The 15720-nt window shown below is 43.2% G+C and overlaps 2 protein-coding genes across 4 annotated transcripts in view; one reads left to right on the top strand and one right to left on the bottom strand.

Annotated features, from left to right (window-relative positions):
- Positions 1-8393: 8393 nt before the first annotated feature.
- Positions 8394-10361, top strand: LOC115149807 (transcription factor Sp5-like). Its single transcript, XM_029692633.1, has 2 exons — positions 8394-8721; positions 9162-10361. The coding sequence occupies exons 1-2, from the start codon at positions 8674-8676 to the stop codon at positions 10359-10361; spliced, it is 1248 nt and encodes a 415-aa protein (XP_029548493.1). The 5' UTR covers positions 8394-8673.
- Positions 10362-14190: 3829 nt separating this feature from the next.
- The window catches only part of LOC115150575 (rho guanine nucleotide exchange factor 25-like), a 51330-nt gene continuing 49800 nt past the window's right edge, over positions 14191-15720 (bottom strand). For all 3 annotated transcript variants that reach the window (XM_029694010.1, XM_029694011.1, XM_029694012.1), the window contains one exon: positions 14191-15473. In XM_029694010.1, coding sequence (XP_029549870.1) covers positions 15357-15473 — 117 coding nt within the window. In that variant the 3' untranslated portion in view covers positions 14191-15356. The remainder of the gene's footprint in view (positions 15474-15720) is intronic.

Here is a 15720-nt window from a genome sequence, read left to right as displayed (position 1 = left end):
TTGATTGGGCCAAGAAACACCAGCAATGAACATTAGACCGGTGGAAATCTGTCCTTTGGTCTGATGAGTCCAAATTTGAGATTTTTGGTTCCAACCGCTGTGTCTTTGTGAGACGCGGAGTAGGTGAATGGATGATCTCTGCATGTGTGGTTCCCACCGTGAAGGATGGAGGAGGAGGCGTGAAGATGTGGGGGTGCTATGCTGGTGACACTGTCTGTGATTTATTTAGAATTCAAGGCACACTTAACCAGCATGGCAACCACAGCATTCTGCAGTGATACGTCATCCCATCTTAATGGGACTATCATTTGTTTTTCAACAGGACAATGACTCAACACACCTCCGGGCTGTGTAAGGGCTATTTGATCAAGAAGGAGAGTGATGGAGTGCTGCATCAGATGACCTGGCCTCCACAATCACCCAACCTCAACCCAATTGAGATGGTTTGGGATGAGTTGGACTGCAGAGTGAACAAAGGAAAAGCAGCCAACAAGTGCTCAGCATATGTGGGAACTCCTTCAAGACTGTTTAGTAAAGCATTCCAGGTGAAGCTGGTTGAGAGAATGCCAAGAGTGTGCAAAGCTGTCATCAATGCAAAGGGTGGCTACTTTGAAGAATCTAAAATATAAATGTATTTGTTTAACACTTTTTTGGTTACTACATATGTGTTATATCATAGTTATGTTATTTCATACAATGTAGAAAATAGTAAAAATAAAGAAAAACCCTTGAATGAGTAGGTGTGTCCAAACATTTGACTGGTACTGTGTATAGCCTATATAAAGGATGAGAATCTTACAACACTGATAGCATTTCCTATGTCAGATGGCTACTGCGTCTGCTATACAGATATAGACGTACAGAAGGAGGGTAATTAATAAAAAAATTTCATCTGAATATTTTGTGTGAAGCATTAAGCATTATATTATTAGATTATAGGAGTAACTCTGGTACAGTAGGCTTGAAACCGTCTTCCTCACCTCAAGTTCAACTGTCGGAGTCCGTTGGAGCGCCGGTGTGCACTGCCTTCATATCATAGGCCTGCAGTAGCTGAAGCTTAAAAATAGCCACACCATATTGTACCAAACCTACAAATGTTTCTAAACTTTGTTAGGATAATATCAAAAGTAAGTCCAGCCACTGTTTATAGGGAAAATACAAGCAGAAGAGCGAACATAAACCAGGGAAAAAATGCACTACCCTCCCCTGTGCCCAATAAAAAACCACACTACCCTCCCCAAAGCAAAATAACTACTTTGACAATCCTCCCCTATTTTGGACCACCCCTCCCCCCAGTAAATATTGATCTGTCCCTTAGGTTGTCTTCACCTGTCCCTTATATACTGTTCTTATACGGTTTATGTGTTATACAACTCAGAGATATACACTTCAGACTACCCCACTATGATTCTGATGCTGACCTCACAAAGTACATTTTCATAATTTACTAAACTGTTGAAAGAAGATCTGCAGAGTGATTTTGGATGAAAGGGTTTTTTCCTGATTTTACATGTGGTGCTTCCACATTTTATTAACCTTAATATAACAGATCATGACTTACATTAATATTAAATGTGTATATGAAATAATCTTTAAGAAATGTATAATTAATGAATCACACAAGCACATCAGAGAGGTTTGGCATATAGGGAGGCTAATAAAATCACAGATTTGATTCGATCAAAGCGTTTCTTTGACATTTTATTCAGTTGTTTGATTAAGTCCAAAACAAATCTGATTCCTCTACAAAATCAGCATGACACATGGAGCCACACTCTGTAGTTCTGTTAAATATTCCAATAGAATTCAGAGTAATGTTTTCCGCCCATAATATAAAACCGACCAGGCCTCTCCATGATGCAACTGTTGACAGGTTAGAATGGCTATATAGAGTAGCCTAATTATCTCATATCTGCATCCTTGAGTTTGCTTGAAGATTGCAGTATTTAACACGTTAGTGGTGTAAAGTACTTAAGTAAACATACTTTAAAGTACTACTTAAGTAGTGTTTGGGGGTATCTGTACTATACTTTACTATTTATATTTTTGACTACTTTTAATTTTACTTCACTACATTCCTAAAGAAAATAATGTAATTTTTACTCCATACATTTTCCCTGAAACCCAAAAGTACTTCTTACATTTTGAATGCTTAGCAGGACAGGAATATTGTCCAATTCATGCACTTATCAAGAGAACATCCCTGGTCATCCCTACTGCCTCTGATATGGAGGACTCACTAAACACACATGCTTACTTTGTAAAACGTTAGCTAGCTAACAGTACACTTTAACTTGACATTAGGTTTATGCAGTTTTACTACACGATAAAACATTTTTTAAGCCGCATTCGACACGATTACCTAAACATACTGACCAGCTCCAATCGACAGACGCGGGCTATATGGTAGACCAATCCAAACTCATCTCTCAGCATGTCCAGGCCACTCATTATCTCAGCCAATCATGGCTAGTGGGAAGGTTGCTCGCTTTTTTTCTGGCTAAACCAACTAGGCTCGTAATTTAACAATTTTATTCATATTTACAGATGGCATAGAAGGCACATGAAAGTTCACATGTTCGAGAAGGCACTTCTCCCAAAAAAAAGCATTTTGATAAAAACATTTTTTTTTACATTCATACAGCTCTCCTGTGAAGTCGTGACTTGCAACATACGCCTACTTTCCTGAATCGGGTCACAAATGATGTCTGAGTGTTGGAGTGTGCCCCTGGCTATCAATAAATTAAAAAACAAGAAAATTGGGGCGTCTGGATTGCTTAATATAAGGAATTTCAAATAATGTATAATTTCAGTTTTGATACTTAAGAATATTTTAGCAATTCCATGTACTTTTGATACTTCAGTATATTTAAAACCAAATACTTTTAGACTTTTACTCAAGTAGAATTTTACTGGGTGACTTTCACTTTTACTTGAGTCATTTTCTATCAAGGTATCTTTACTTTTACTCAAGTATGACAATTGGACAACTTATCCACCACTGCAGAAGGATACAGAAAGGAAGCTTGAAGAAAGCATGCAGGGTTTTGAAAAGACCTCTCCATTCTCCTCTATTCAATAGAACTCCTACAATGGTGTCGTCTCAAAGATTCTTCTTAGCCACTATTCTGAGTCCAATTGTGTCACTGCTGAAAATCAGCCCAGACCCATGTGTCATTGTATCAACTGATTTCCCATGGTTCTGTGGTATAGTCTACTACAGTTTGGTGAGAGGGTGGTTGGGAGGGTGGGTCAGGTTTAGGTTCAAGATGTGGGGTCATGGTGATGGTGGCCCATTCAGGGCAACACCAAGGGTGTGAAATCAGCTTTATGACACAGACACCAGTAAAAGCAGAACAACAAAAGCCCTGGGGAGTGACTGTCTTTAAAGACGGTGCAGATGGCCAAAGCAGCTGGACACATTACAGACGGATATGGTTTAGAATGGCCCTTCAGTCTGGGCAGTTATGACATAATGAGGTTCTGAATACTCCCTTGGGAAAGGATGGATTTAACACCAAAGACGAAACGCAATCTCTCTGTAAACTGTTCTTGTCTGGTCGATCCCAATTCCCTCTCATGCTCATTTGTATGATTTTCATTATCTTTTCAATTATGTGAGTGAGTGTGTGTTTACCTGTGTCTTCTTTGTATAATCCCACAACAAGCAAAAACTCCAACAACTGGCCATAAAGTTTTCTAATTCAGGAGACGCATAGCCTCCCAACCTCAGCTGTCTGACCGTACGTACATATCTCAACCAGAAGCCATGGATTACAGGCAACATCCGCACTGTGCTAAAGGCTAGAGATGCCGCATTTGAGGAGTGGGATACTAATCCGGACACCTATAAGAAGTCCCGCTACGACCTCAGGTTAACCATCAAACAGGCAAAGCATCAATACAGGACTAAGATCGAATCCTATTACACCAGCTCTGACACTCGTTGGATGTGGGAGGACATGCAAACTATCATGGATTACAAAGGGAAACCCAGCCGCGAGTTGCCCAGTGATGCAAGCCGACCAGGCAGGCTAAATGCCTTTTATGCTTGCTTCGAGGCAAGCAAAACTGAACCATGCATGACAGAACCAGCTGTTCCGGATGACTGCGTGATCACGCTTTCTGTAGCCGACGTGAATAAGACCTTTAAACAGGTTAACATTCACAAGGCAGATGCATTACCAGGACGCATACTCAGAGCATGCGCTGACCAGCTGCCAAGTGTCTTCAGTGAAATGTTCAACCTCTCCTTGACCCAGTCTGTAATATCTACATGTTTCAAGCAGACCACCATAGTCCCTGTGCCAAGAATGCCAATGTAACCTATCTAAATGACTATCGCCCTGTAGCACTCAAATCTGTAGCCATGAAATGCTTTGAAAGGCTGGTCATGAGGCTGGTCATGACTCACATCATCATCCTAGACACCCTGGACCCACTCCAATTCGCATACCACCCCAACAGATCCACAGATGACGCAATCTCGATTGCACTCCACACTTCCCTTTCCCACCTGGACAAGAGGAACACCTATGTGAGAATGTTGTTAATTGACTACAGCTCTGTGTTCAACACCATAGTGCCCTCCAAGCTCATCACTAAGCTAAGGACCCTGGGACTGGACATCTCCCTCTGCAACTGGATCATAGACTTCCTGACCCCAGGTGCTAAGGGTAGGCAACAGCACATTCGCCACGGTGACCCTCAACACGGCAGCCCCTCAGGCATGCGTGCTTAGTCCCCTCCTGTTTCCCCTGTTCACCCACGATTGTGTGGCTGTGCACGACTCCAACACAATCATTAAGTTTGCTGATGACACAACGCTGGTAGGCCTGATCACCGACGACAATGAGACAGCCTATAGGGAGGAGGTCAGAGACCTGGCTTTGTGGTGCCAGAACAACAACCTCTCCCTCAAAGTCAGCAAGACAAAGGAGCTGATCGTGGACTGCAGGAAACGAAGGGCTGAGCACACCCCCATTCACATCGACTGGGCTGTAGTGGAGCAGGTCGAGAGGTTTAAGTTCCTTGGTGTACACATCACTAAGAATCTATCATGGTCCCCCTCAGGAGGCCCTCAGATCCTTAAAACGTTATACAGCAGCACCATTGAGAGAATCTTGACTGGCTGCATCAGCGCTTGGTATGGCAACTGCTTGGCATCCTATCGCAAGGCGCTACAGAGGGTAATGCATACGGCCCAGTACATCACTGGGGCCGAGCTCCCTGCCATCCAGGACCTCTATAAAAGGCGGTGTCAGAGGAAGGCCCTAAAAATTGTCAAAGACTCCAGCCACCCAAGTAATTGACTGATCTCTCTGCTACTTCAAGGCAAGCGGTACCAATGCACCAAGTCTAGAACCAACAGGACCCTGAACAGCTTCCACCCACAAGCCATTAGACTGCTAAATAGTTAGTTAAATAGTTAACCAAATAGCTACCTGGACTATCCTCATTGACCCTTTCTGCACTAACTTTTTTGACTCATCACTTATGGTGTTGCTACTGTTTATTATCTGTCCTGTTGACTAGTCACTTTATTCCTAGTTATATGTACATATATACCTCAATTACCCCATACCCCTGCACATCGACTCAGTACCGGTACCCCATGTTTGGCCTCCTGAGTGGCGCAATGGTCAAAGGCACGGCATTGCAGTGGTAGAGGTGTCAATACAGACCCAGGTTCGATCCTGGGCTGTATCACATCCGGCCAAGATCAGGAATCACATAGGGTGAAGCACAATTGGCCCAGCGTCGTCGTGGTCAGGGGAGGGTTTGGTCGGGGGGGCTTTACAAGTAGAACGTCATTGTAAATAATAATTTGTTCTTAACTGACTTGCCTAGTTAAATAAAGGTTAAATAAAAAAATTATATATAGCCAAGTTATCGTTACTCATTGCGTATTTATTATGAATTTTATTATTATGTGTTATTACTTTTCTATTATTTCTCTATTTTCTTTCTCTCTGCATTGTTGGGAATGTGCCCATAAGTAAGCATTTCAATGTTAGTCTACACATGTTGTTTAAAGAGCATGTGACAAATAAAAATGTGATTTGATTTGGACAGTGGGCAGTGCTAGAGGGTTTCCAACACAAACCAGAAGAAACCACAAAACCACATGCTCCTTCACTCATCCACTCACTACATTAATCAAATGATCACGTTGGAGGTGCCAACTGAGGGATCGTCAATATTTCAGTTAAGGCCTCTCTCTCATTAATGCCAGAGAGAAAGGTATGAAAGCCTGTTTGTTGATGTGATGCGCTACCTCTCCACCTAGCCTGTTCTAGTGATCCCTGGAATCTCTCCCTGCCCGTGCCTCTGGAACCAAGGGAGAGCTGGAGCGCAGGGAGATTCAGGGGGGATTCATCCATAGCTTCAGATGTGAAAAAAATACTTACATTGTACAATAACCTCTTAACAGAATTTACAACATTTTCTATTACATTTCATTTCTATATTCCAATGTGAAAAATTCCTGACAAACGTAATCTGCCAAAATATTTTCAACTCCATTTTTGGTGTGTTACAGGTTTCCTCCAGCAACCTTTCGTAACAAAAATAAACTTTACGATCAAAACAATCATGTTTTCCAACAGCAGTTATGGGCATATAAGACATATAACACTTAACATATAACATCATGGCCTCTTAACTGACCCTCATTTGTCTTTAACAGCTAATAGCCTAATTGCTCTGTAGGTTTATTGGCACATTTTGTCATAACAGATGTCACAGTCCTTGGTGCAAATATAGATGTATGATGGGATGTCATGGAGACATGACTGAAAGATGAAGCAAACCTTAACCTTATATATCCATTAAAATGAAATGTCCATTGTCCATTTAATTTCTATGGATACATCTTTAAACTGAAATGCAGGGAAAATAGATATGGATGAATACAATTGACAAATAACTTCACAATGGTTATTGACTCCTGAGTGAAATATGGTGTCATAGTTAACTAGTAAGGAAAGAAAATGTATAAAAATTACAGAATAGAGACACAATCAAAATGAAAAAAAGTCCATCATTGATTTAAAGCAACAGTGACAACATCATTAGTTTGAAATTGAATGCAAAGAGAAATGTCCTGTTGGTTGTCATTGAGATTAGGATGGGACGGGATTGTTATTTGTTGCTATGCAAATATCACTTGACACCTCTTGGAGAGCTCTTTGAAGAGGCAAAATGGTCACTGCTGCAAACTGTTGTGTCTGCATTTGCAATAAGATTAGATATGGCCTTCACTTGAACCCGTGGAGGGAGATCTTCCAAAACCATCCGTTTGATTGATTTTCAGACGGTATTGGGGCGCTTTGATCTTGGATTATTATACAGAATCAAGAAAGAAACAACAACAAAAATGTGACCACCAGCTCAACAAATTTCCAAATACTTGCAATGAAATAGTAGTAGACCACCTATCATAAAAATACAAATTGTGGATATTTGGCCATTAGTGAAATCAGGCTAATTTGGCACAAAGAAAAAACATTCTCCCAGATGTTCATATAGCCTACACTACTGTAGCCTATATACTATATGCTGCAAATACCGCATCCAAAATAACACTGTTTTTTTTACTGTAGTAATTTTGCAGTGTAACTGCAGTTAGTGGACAGTATAACTGCAGTAAGCTGCAGTTATTCTGCAATTACCGCATCCAAAATACCACAGTGTACTGCAGTTACTGCACTTTTACTGCAGTTTCAAAACTGCAATATTTTTTTGTAAGGGTAAATTATTCAGGTTAACCATATAGTAAATGTCTATGTCCCTCGCCCCTCCTCTCTTTCTGTCACTCACTGGGCGGATTCGATTATGCTGAGCTGCAGGGGACCAGACAAAGGCCGGTCAAGTAATCGGGAGAAATGAGCGCCATTCTCAAATCAAATAGTAATCGAACATTTTGTCAACAGGGCAGCATGGTGCATCGCCCAGCTCTTTTCCATAAAATAAATGTTATAATTTTTCTTAAAAAATGCATTGGCAAGGCAGATAAAGCGTTTAGGCCTAATATCAAAACCAATCACCTTTGGATGAGAAAACACAGAATCCTACTATTTATGTTACTGCATGTGCTTAATTACGTAACTTTTGTTTTGAGCCGACTTCGCCGTGGGCTTTTAATAGGGCGCTTGGCTCTAGCCCGGGAGGCAGCCCGGTTCCAAATCGAATGCAATCAATTTCAGCCAATGCAAAACACGCCAACACTGGCGCCCGGGCGAGATTAATCTAGCCCTCTCAGTGACACACATGCGCGCACACACAGACGGTTCTTACTTTATCTGTACTGTGAAATCTCTCCAAAACGAGATGCTGCCAAGAATGTGTCGATTGGTTCACCGCACACTTCAAAGGATATCCAGTCATAGCGTTCGAGGCAATCAGTGAAGACAAGGATGCAGAAGGGATACCGCCGGAGCCCGTATTTTGGAATTAATAATTTCTACAATCCATTTTTTTAATCCACTTTTATTTCTTCACAACAATATAAAACACGTTATGAGGTTTATTTTTTTTTCTTCAGAAAATTAGACTGACTTTGGATGAGAATTGAGACACAGCAAAATCCCGTTTTCTAGATTTTGTTTCGGTGCTGCGCTTGTGCTGAGACCAGTTAAAAAACTAAATTGGCCGCAGAAGCGCGCAAAAGTCATGGCCGCTTTTCCGGGGACCGACCACTTTCTAAACCCTTTCTTACAGGTGAGGAAAATCAGTTTGAATTGTTTTTAGTGGAATTTGGTATGGGAGAGTCATTTCAGTGTTAGCCTTCTTTAGAGTACATTTTGAAATTGTCAAGTGCAATTGTTGATACATTTTCTCCCAATATATTTATAGGAATTCGTCTGGATTCATTTGTTAGAAGCTGTATTTTACCTTAAAATATTTACTCTATTTTAGTTAATTAAATACATTGACTACATCAATACAATTATAACATATATTTTAGAAATAGAGATGTAGAAGTCCACAGCAAAAGGTCACCACTGTTCTATAGTTTCTCTATATTATCACATTAGAAAGAAGGTCTAAGTTCTGTGTTATCACTATAATATCTTGATTTTGTATGTGGTTTTTGCTCAGGAATATCCAATTCAATAGTGTACAGCATGTCTAACATCCATTCTCTCTATACCCCATAGGACCGCACACCCAGCTCCTCTCCTGAGAACGGGCCCCATCCCCTCTCCTCCTTCCTGGCCCGACCCTGTGGCCAAGCCCGGCTGGGGGGCAGTGGACTGGGGCACGAACGGCCACACTCATCCTATGAAGGGACCATGAGTTCCATGACTGGGATGCTCCAGCTATTGGGCAATGAAGTGGCCCAGACCTCCAGTCTAGGGGTCCAACAGGTGGCAACTCTGACAGTGCCAAAACTACATTTTCCTGGACACGTCCAGAGCGGACTGGACCTTCACCCCCATCCCCACCAGCACCACCACCTCCATGAGCTGCCTCTCACCCCTCCTGCTGAGCCCTCCTCCACCCCGGCTGCCTACGCCTTTGAGCTCCCCCCAGTGAAGATGCTCGCTCCTCAGGTCCAGGTTAGCTCTCATACTCCATACTTCCACCCCCAGCACAATGGTATGGGGGAGAACTTTCCTAACTTCCTCCAAGGTTCCACAGGAAGACACCCCCACCACCCTGGTCGGCATACAGAGGAAGGTCAGCAGTGGTGGATATTACCCCAGACCACCAGCAGCCCCCATGGTCATCAGCAACCTCATGGCCAGACCCACCATCACCACCCTCACCCCTTTGCCCTGGACAGACAGCTGGTGTTGGGGAACCAGCCTCAGATTGCAGCCCTCCTCCAAGGCTCCTCCAAATGCCTGCTGGGCTCCACACGCTGCTGCAGGCGCTGCAAGTGCCCCAACTGCCAGGCCTCCTCTGGGGGCACAGGGGCTCCAGCTAACGCTGAGGAACCAGGCCAGAGGAGGCTCTACATCTGCCACTTGCCCGAGTGTGGCAAGGTGTACAAGAAGACCTCCCACCTGAAGGCCCATCTGCGCTGGCATGCCGGGGAGCGACCTTTCATCTGCAGCTGGATCTTCTGCGGGAAGAACTTCACACGCTCAGATGAGCTGCAGAGGCACCTGCGCACACATACTGGGGAAAAGCGCTTCGGCTGCCAGACGTGTGGGAAGAGGTTCATGCGGAGCGACCACCTGGCAAAACACGAGAAGACCCACCAGGGGGGAGGGGCCACGACAGCCAGGGCCCCCAACAGGAGGCTCCACAGCCACAGGGTGGCACCAGAGGACCAGCCAGGAACATCAAGAAGGAGTAGAGAAAATACCAAAAGCCAAGTGACTCGCGGTCAGTCTGGTGTGTTTTATTGAGAACCCCAGCTCCTGTCTCTGTGTGTGTGGAGTTCAGGCCATGAGAACCTCAGAAAGAGCAAAAAAACAGAAGGGCCAGTGTGGAGACAGAGTCAAGGGCAGACCAATGGCCTTTCTCTGGAGAAAGAGACTTCTTACAAACACACAAACCTTTACACCATCAAACCATTGTCATGACAACATGTTTGTCATGGTCATTGTAGCCAGCATTGTCCACTGGGCCGCCAGCAGGAGGCCTGTGATCTTCAGAGGCTGTTCTGTTCAGCATGACTGCCTGTGTGGAGATTGGCAATAAAAGCAGAAGAGTTGTGGTGGTTGAATATTCCTTTCTCATGGAACTCTAATGGAGATAACTGGTCTCAGAGAGGGACCAAAGACATCAGGGAGGAAGTCAGAATATAAATAATTTTGGAAATAATGCTGTAATGCTGTTTACAATGGCTATTTTCATTCAGTCTGCCAGTAGAGAATATCTGAATGTGGTGTTATGGTTTTCAATAACACCACACTAGAATGTATTGTACTAATTAAGGACCAAATTCTCTTTTGGATAAGTAAAAAGTAACGGTTTATTGGGCTTATTTCTTAACTGTGTATTTTTGGGACATTTGTATTGATATAATACAATGTATTGTAAATTAATTAGATATATTAGTCAATTTAGCATGATGCACAGGATAACTGACGTTAGTTGTAATTTGGTTGTCAGAAAGCCAAAATAATAGTGTGATTCAATTAACACTGATCTACATTACATGAGTATAAAATCAGAAATAATCAAAACTATGTTTGAGTAAAACAAACTGTTTGAGCTTGGTTTCATTCAAGTAAAACAATAAAAGCCTGAACACTTTCAGTAATGTCACGGATTCCCTCGGTACTGCTGGTCATTCCGTGCACCAGCTTCTGAGGTCTACGTCACCGGACTCCAGGCATCGCTGGACTGTTTCATTACGCACACCTGGTTCCCATTCCCCCTGATTAGTAATTGTATATATGTGCCCTCTGTTCACCATTGTTTTGTTAGGTTATTGTTCCCAGGTCCGTTGGTCTTGTGACTACCTGTACTTTGTTTTGGCTTTTGCCCTGCGTGTTTTGTGAACTCGTTATTACGGGTCTCGTCCTGTGCATTGTTATTACGGGTCTCGTCCTGTGCATTGTTATTACGGGTCTCGTCCTGTGTATTGTTATTACGGGTCTCGTCCTGTGTATTGTTATTACGGGTCTCGTCCTGTGTATTGTTATTACGGGTCTCGTCCTGTGTATTGTTATTACGGGTCTCGTCCTGTGTATTGTTATTACGGGTCTCGTCCTGTGCATTGTTATTACGGGTCTCGTCCTGTGCATTGTTATTACGGGTCTCGTCCTGTGTATTGTTATTACGGGTCTCGTCCTGTGTATTGTTATTACGGGTCTCGTCCTGTGTATTGTTATTACGGGTCTCGTCCTGTGCATTGTTATTACGGGTCTCGTCCTGTGCATTGTTATTACGGGTCTCGTCTCATGTATTGTTATTACGGGTCTCGTCCTGTGTATTGTTATTACGGGTCTCGTCCTGTGTATTGTTATTACGGGTCTCGTCCTGTGTATTGTTATTACGGGTCTCGTCCTGTGTGTTGTTATTACGGGTCTCGTCCTGTGTATTGTTATTACGGGTCTAGTCCTGTGTGTTGTTATTACGGGTCTCGTCCTGTGTATTGTTATTACGGGTCTCGTCCTGTGCATTGTTATTACGGGTCTCATCCTGTGCATTGTTATTACGGGTCTCGTCCTGTGTATTGTTATTACGGGTCTCGTCCTGTGCATTGTTATTACGGGTCTCGTCCTGTGCATTGTTATTACGGGTCTCGTCCTGTGTATTGTTATTACGGGTCTCGTCCTGTGTATTGTTATTACGGGTCTTGTCCTGTGCATTGTTATTACGGGTCTCGTCCTGTGTATTGTTATTACGGGTCTCGTCCTGTGCATTGTTATTACGGGTCTCGTCCTGTGCATTGTTATTACGGGTCTCGTCCTGTGCATTGTTATTACGGGTCTCGTCCTGTGCATTGTTATTACGGGTCTCGTCCTGTGTATTGTTATTACGGGTCTCGTCCTGTGTATTGTTATTACGGGTCTTGTCCTGTGCATTGTTATTACGGGTCTCGTCCTGTGTATTGTTATTACGGGTCTCGTCCTGTGTATTGTTATTACGGGTCTCGTCCCATGTATTGTTATTACGGGTCTCGTCCTGTGCATTGTTATTACGGGTCTCGTCCTGTGCATTGTTATTACGGGTCTCGTCCTGTGCATTGTTATTACGGGTCTCGTCCTGTGTATTGTTATTACGGGTCTCGTCCTGTGTATTGTTATTACGGGTCTTGTCCTGTGCATTGTTATTACGGGTCTCGTCCTGTGTATTGTTATTACGGGTCTCGTCCTGTGCATTGTTATTACGGGTCTCGTCCTGTGCATTGTTATTACGGGTCTCGTCCTGTGTATTGTTATTACGGGTCTCGTCCTGTGTATTGTTATTACGGGTCTTGTCCTGTGCATTGTTATTACGGGTCTCGTCCTGTGTATTGTTATTACGGGTCTCGTCCTGTGTATTGTTATTACGGGTCTCGTCCCATGTATTGTTATTACGGGTCTCGTCCTGTGCATTGTTATTACGGGTCTCGTCCTGTGCATTGTTATTACGGGTCTCGTCCTGTGCATTGTTATTACGGGTCTCGTCCTGTGTATTGTTATTACGGGTCTCGTCCTGTGTATTGTTATTACGGGTCTCGTCCTGTGCATTGTTATTACGGGTCTCGTCCTGTGTATTGTTATTACGGGTCTCGTCCTGTGTATTGTTATTACGGGTCTCATCCCATGTATTGTTATTACGGGTCTCGTCCTGTGCATTGTTATTACGGGTCTCGTCCTGTGCATTGTTATTATGGGTCTCGTCCTGTGCATTGTTATTACGGGTCTCGTCCTGTGCATTGTTATTACGGGTCTCGTCCTGTGTATTGTTATTACGGGTCTCGTCCTGTGCATTGTTATTATGGGTCTCGTCCTGTGCATTGTTATTACGGGTCTCGTCCTGTGCATTGTTATTACGGGTCTCGTCCTGTGTATTGTTATTACGGGTCTCGTCCTGTGTATTTATTAGAGGTTGTACCTCGCTCTTTTGTTTGGGTTACATCCCTGTGTTTTTGTATACGTGTTTTGTTTTGGGATTCGTCCCCGTTCCTCTTCATGGCATGTTGTATTTTGGGTGGAGTATTGAAACCCCCTATTACGTATTCCTGCGCCTGCGCCTGTCTCCAATCACTTCTACAGCGTGACAAGTAATGATAACTCAAATGATTGTTTAGCCATTTTGTCAACTGTTGTCAATTACTGTTGACAGCATATTTGAACATGTGCGTGAGCATCTTCTATCATCAGGTAGCCATCTATCACCAAGCGCCCTATTTTGAGCATTTAAAGTTGTCCCTCAACTCACCATTTGAGGAAGCTAAATACCTGTAGTATTTTTCCAATACCCTCCCAAAGCCTGTTAGGTAGGCAAAATGAACCGCATGCACACTAAACAAATCACCAATGGATGTGAAACGTTATTGTTTAGTCTTTTACTGAATAAATTGAATTACTCTTGCTTAGTGGTGCTATTGTTCACTTTTGTATTGTTCCTGTGTGGTGGAAGTATTCATCTCACAAAGGTAACAGTTAGTGTTGGCTACGTGAAGGAAATGGTCATTCTGGGAATTTCCAGGATATTCAAGTCATCTCACTATCAGTTTGTTTTTGGCAGTCTTATAACGTAACATGACCAGAAGTATGATGGGGGGAGAAACAGCAGCACAGTGTTTCATAACGGTTTTATTGATATGATCCCACAGCAGATTATTTCCATTCATGACACTGACAGATGAGCACGCCCTCTATCCGTGTTCCCCTCTCTCCTCTCTCCAGAGTTTACAGTGGGCTTTGTGTGGGTTCACGTGTGTTTTCTTCAGATAACGTTGGAACAATGGCAGGGTTAAAGTGGCCCCTTAAATGAAGGGAAAAGTATGCATACCGAGCAACACAGTAATAATGGATAGAGTAGACAATCATGACTGCTCAAGCCCTGGACAAATTCAGTCCCACAATCAAGCTCAAATATATCTCCAGCCCACAATGTCAACACTCTTGACCCAAAGGCTGCTTTATGAAATGGTGGTGAGGATGAATTCAGAATAGGAGGATAGCTATTTAGAAAGAAGGACAGAATAGATATGGAATTACCTCCCCACTGCTGTTTTACTTTCCTTGTTGTGCAAAGTGATAAAAGCTGTCACACGTAGCATAAAGGTAATATGGTCCCCGTGTTTAAGAAAAAGCAACAGGAAAGGGCTGGAGACTTAAGTGGTAGTTCCCAAATGTCTATTTCTATATGAAAACAAATGGTGTTAAGAATGTCACCATATGAGTGGTACTGTAGAAACGGTTTGCAGTGTGAATAGGAACCGTTGCAACGCAGATGCATTCCACCAGTCACACGCATACCAACATGCACACACACACAGAGACCATTGGTTACTTTTCATTTTCTCTCACAGAAACACCAGAGGGCTGCATTTCTGCTTCACTTCTCGCATCCCAATAGTAAGTACAGGTTTCAAAATAGTAGAAAATGTAATACGATAACAGAAATACAAAAAAAAATAATCCTAATTAGAAGCTAGAGATACCATAGTAATCGTAATATGTTATTAGGGTAATCACAAGAGTTGTGCTAGTGAACCTGTCTGAACTAACCCCCTGCCTGTCCTGAGTGGAGCCAGGTTAACCAGGGCTCGATCAGCCTGCCCCCTCATTCGCTCTGGAGTGAAGGTTACACTAGGTACAGATCTAGGATCAGCTTCCTCATCCCCCAAACCTAACCTGGGGGAAATTCTAAACTGACCTAAGATCAGCGTCTAGGGGCAACTTCACCCTACACCCCTTCATTCAGGCTGTGAAGTCAAAGGTTATCATAGGTTATCAGCACTCATGCTCATGCAGAGAGAGTTCAGTTAGCTGATCCAGGTTGCCTGGGCGATGTGATGCGTAAGCCCCTCCCTCCCCCGGCATGGCTCCATGGTAACAGTCAGTACCCCCCTGAGAAGACCAGAGTAGACAGAGGCAGCGTGTTCAGTTACATACACATAGTGGAGTCATACCTGGGCCAAGAGGCCTAATATGTCAACTTTTATATCAAAGCCTTTATTACATATTCCGTTTGTACATCTGTGCAGTCCGAATGTAAGTCTGTATCTGCTCCCGAGTGGCACAGTGGTCTAAAACACTATCTCAGTGCAAGAGCTGTCACTGCAGTCCCTGGTTCATATCCAGGCTGCATCACGTC

This window comes from Salmo trutta, chromosome 16 (assembly GCF_901001165.1).
Source record: "Salmo trutta chromosome 16, fSalTru1.1, whole genome shotgun sequence".
In the NCBI taxonomy this organism is placed as follows: Eukaryota; Metazoa; Chordata; class Actinopteri; order Salmoniformes; family Salmonidae; genus Salmo; species Salmo trutta.
The sequence above is the reverse complement of the archived record's forward strand: the minus strand, read 5'-3'. Positions and strand labels throughout refer to the sequence as shown.